This window comes from Palaemon carinicauda, chromosome 32, assembly GCF_036898095.1.
Source record: "Palaemon carinicauda isolate YSFRI2023 chromosome 32, ASM3689809v2, whole genome shotgun sequence".
Lineage (NCBI taxonomy): Eukaryota > Metazoa > Arthropoda > Malacostraca > Decapoda > Palaemonidae > Palaemon > Palaemon carinicauda.
The window spans coordinates 7,407,666-7,411,654 of NC_090756.1; the positions used below are offsets into that span (position 1 = coordinate 7,407,666).

Genomic DNA, 3,989 nt, shown 5'->3' on the forward strand with positions numbered 1-3,989 from the left:
AGGAGTGATATTACAGTAACCAACCCATATAAGATAATAACAAAGTAGTGCAAAAATACGATCGCCTGTATTCTACTGAAATACGTCTGAGAACTGTGTATTTTCATGGAAAATTTCAGATTAAAATTACGGGTGTTTACAACAGTGTGGTTGGAAAAAGCATGATGCTATAAACCCAAGTGCTGAAATATGAAAAAAATAGCCTAGTGACGCAAGTAAATAAGAATGTTATATTTAAGCTATGTAAAAACATTTATGTCAGCCTGTTCAGCATGAAAACATTCGATGAAAATTCTATCATCTGAAATTCCACCGATTCAACTGCCTGGTTAGGAAGATCATTCCACAATCTGATCACAGCTGGAATAAAACTAGAATACTACATAGTATCGAGTCTTACTTTAGAGAAGGCAAGACTGTTAGAATTATCTTTCTTGAAACCATTTTTTTTGTGCAGCTGAAGAAGAAAACATCGATTATGTTTCTGAGATGTAAATTTGCAATCAAGAAACGCACCTTAAATTTTAAAGGAGTTGCATATAGTTAAAGAAACATTATCAATGCAGAGATAGATGCTGAGAAGCCACTGTCCTTGACCTACTTGCAATCACACTTTGACTTTGGTTAGAGTTCAACTTCATACTTGATAATTTGCATCACGCACTAGCCTTTAGCTACATCTATAAGTGATTCAGGAACCACTTGTGTATATACAGTAGTAGGAATAGTAATGGGCCAAGAACACGACCCTGAGGAACACCAGATATTACATTCCTTAGTCACTAAGGTGCCCGTCATCAACTTCTATCTGCAATCTATTATTTAAAAAGTCGATGATGATGCAAAGAAGACCCACTTCCTCCTAACTGTTTGAGTTTGAAAACCAGGGCCTAATGATTAGCAGGGTTAAAGGCAGCACTAAAAGCAAGGGTAATCATTCGAACTTCCTGACCACAATTAAGGGATTTCTGTACAACATTAGTGATTGAAAGAAGGGCATCATATGCTATAAGGTCTTTGTGAAATACAAAATTGAAAATTAAAAAAGTGTATTACCTTCAGCATTCCTATTAAAACGTTTTGCCAAAAAAAAAAAAATGTTCAAAAACTTGATATTATGACCTGAGAGAGAGAGAGAGAGAGAGAGAGAGAGAGAGAGAGAGAGAGAGAGAGAGAGAGAGAGAGAGAGAGAGTATATCAACAGAATATACTTTAGACAAAAATGAGTTATTCCATTGCAAGAAGATTTCGAGATGAAATTCCAGAATCCTTTCATGGAAAGGAAATTCTGAAATAGTTTAGAAGCGGGTTGTAATATCCGAGCTGATTATTAAAGCAGTTTACTCTTTTTTTTTTTCATTTGATCTGCATTAGACAGGTAATCTTCTTCAACTACTGCGTCTCCTCCTTCTCCTTCATTATTATTATTATTATTATTATTATTATTATTATTATTATTATTATTATTACTATTATTATTATTATTAGTATTATTATTATCAATGTTGGTTGTTCTGGAGGCATAATTTTCTTCTTCCAATTATTACTGATATTTCATTATATTCAGGAATATTAGTTTAAAAATATATTTCTGTATACATTGTATATCTTTTATCATATTTCACTTACTCATATGATAACTATACATTTTTCCCTGCAAAACTTCGTCTAGCTAAGGAAATTTTGCAATCATTCCTCTCCAATTTAAATCGTAAAATTAGTATTAAATATTCAAAGAGTGCAGTTTTTGATACCCTAACAACAATATGTCTTAACCAATATGTTATTATTTAACTGATTAACGCTTTGTAAGCTAAAATCACTAGCTATATCACCACATACACTCAATGTACAGCCTCCAAAACGTTTACAACGCTTCCAGAAGGCTAAAATCACTGCCAGATCTTTGCTCAGACAGCCTCTAAAACGTTTACGGCGCTTTCAGACTTCCAGAAGGCTAAAATCCCTGCCAGATCTTTGATTAGACAGTCTCTATAACGTTAACGGTGCTTTCAGACTTCCAGAAGGCTCAAGTCACTGGCAGTTCTTTCCTCAGGCTGGCACTACAATGTCTGGAATGCTTCCAGAAGGTTAAATTCAATGACTACAACAACACATGCACTCACTGCACAGCCTCCAGTTTACTGGAATCCTCATTGCTATTCCGCTTTGCATTGAAATTCAACGGATGTTCGTGTTTGATTATTGCCTGAATTATTGCATTATTGCTGGCTTGGTATTCGTTCAGCTTTGGTATCATGGAGTCTTGTTTTGAATGTTGGTTTACATGCATCTGTAGGATTAATCTATTAATCTATTGCGTTTGATCTGGGTCATCCTATGCAAAATAAACCTAAGATTAAAAAAAAATATCTTTTATCAATATTATTATTATTTATTTTGCTATTCTAAGCCGTTTTAATACCATGAAAGATAGCCGAAACACATTCGACCGTCTATCAGGTGTAGTTTTGGGTTAATATGAAACGTGTTTTGAGCGGGAATATGCATGGACTATTAAAGAAAAGGGATCTAGGTAATTGTTGTATTTGACGTGCTATTCATGACCCATATACATACATACATATATATATATATATATATATATATATATATATATATATATATATATATATATATATATATATCATGGCAGTTCCAATTATGGGAGGTAGCCACCATCCAAAACGAGACAGGTGATTTTTTCCTTTTTGTTCCTCCTTGCCTGACGAGTGACTCAGCCGGGTTTGGATGGTACTGCTATGGTGCCACAGCCTACCCTCCTGCGTCTCCCACTATGAATGAAGCTTCATATACTTGACTCCCATATTGCTGTTACCTCAGCGGTCACCCTGGGGTAGCAATGGAGCCTACCAGAAGTGCGTCGCAATCACTTGCCAGGTATTAGTATTCCTAGCAAACTCTTTTTCAATCTCTCACATTTGTGGCAGACTGAAGGGTCTTAACGGAAAGATGGCCTTGAACATAACTTAACTGTATTTAAAGAAGATAATGACCCTTGTATAAAGATGTCTGTGGGAAACAATGGCAAAAAAATCTAGCAATATCAAACATACAATGGAGAGCTTAACCAGGTTTTTCTACTATCAGTGCGGAAGAGAGCGAGAAATAAAAAAAGAGCAATAGCACTACAGTGTATGTATGAAATACACGTGAGTTACATGGCTCCCCCTTTAGAAATGACATACATGTGAAATAAGGTGCCTTGCCCTAGAGAGACGACCCGTGATAAATGCCGTGTTTAGCGTGAACCGTGGCTTTTCGGCAAAGTTCTGGATGGAAGACTTCCAGGTATGACGTGAGAAGGCAAGTTGATTTGGAGTGAGCGAGGGTCGGAGGGGCCTGTATGAAAGAGGTTTTGAAGAGTATGATTCAGTGTGTTGACTAAATGTCGCTGGGCCACATCAATCAGAGGGTGGAAATGGGTGAGGGAATCCACACCGAGTATTGGCAATGTTACGTTGGTAATGAGGAACTTCCAATGGTATTTGGTGCTTCCATAAGAGTGTTAGTGTCCTCGTATCCGTGGGTGAGGATCTCGGTTCTGTTGGTAGCAAACCAGGCGTATGTCAGCAGGCTTAGAATGACTGCGCTATGTTTTGGAGCAGTTAATTGGGTATAAGGGAATGGCATGCACCAGTGTCCTACCAAAACCCGCACACTCATTCCTGCATCATGTGAAAAGAAAAGGTTAAGGACAAGAGAAGCCACCGCCACACGCGATGGCCTACTTAAGAGTTTTTTTGGATACTGACAACCAGCCACACATTACTTTGCAGCAGCCAAAAATGTGGATTGGTAGTAGCAGAACTGCGGCTGATGGGCATTAGTATGTGTCTGTAGAGGTTGATGGTTGGGGTGTGAGCAAGGGATGGCATATTTGGGTGGTGGGGGGGCTTTATCACTACTCCGGCACTTCACGCGGAGGGTGTCTGTATCTAACCGCGTTCATGTCAGCTTCGGTTGGT

General features: G+C 37.8%; 1 protein-coding gene across 1 annotated transcript in view; it reads right to left on the reverse strand.

Annotated features, from left to right (window-relative positions):
- Positions 1-2,260, reverse strand: part of LOC137625452 (uncharacterized) — a 29,527-nt gene extending 27,267 nt beyond the window's left edge. The window contains exon 1 of the mRNA XM_068356362.1: positions 2,127-2,260. Within this exon, the coding sequence (XP_068212463.1) occupies positions 2,127-2,260 (134 nt within the window). The remainder of the gene's footprint in view (positions 1-2,126) is intronic.
- Between the last annotated feature and the right edge of the window lie 1,729 nt (positions 2,261-3,989).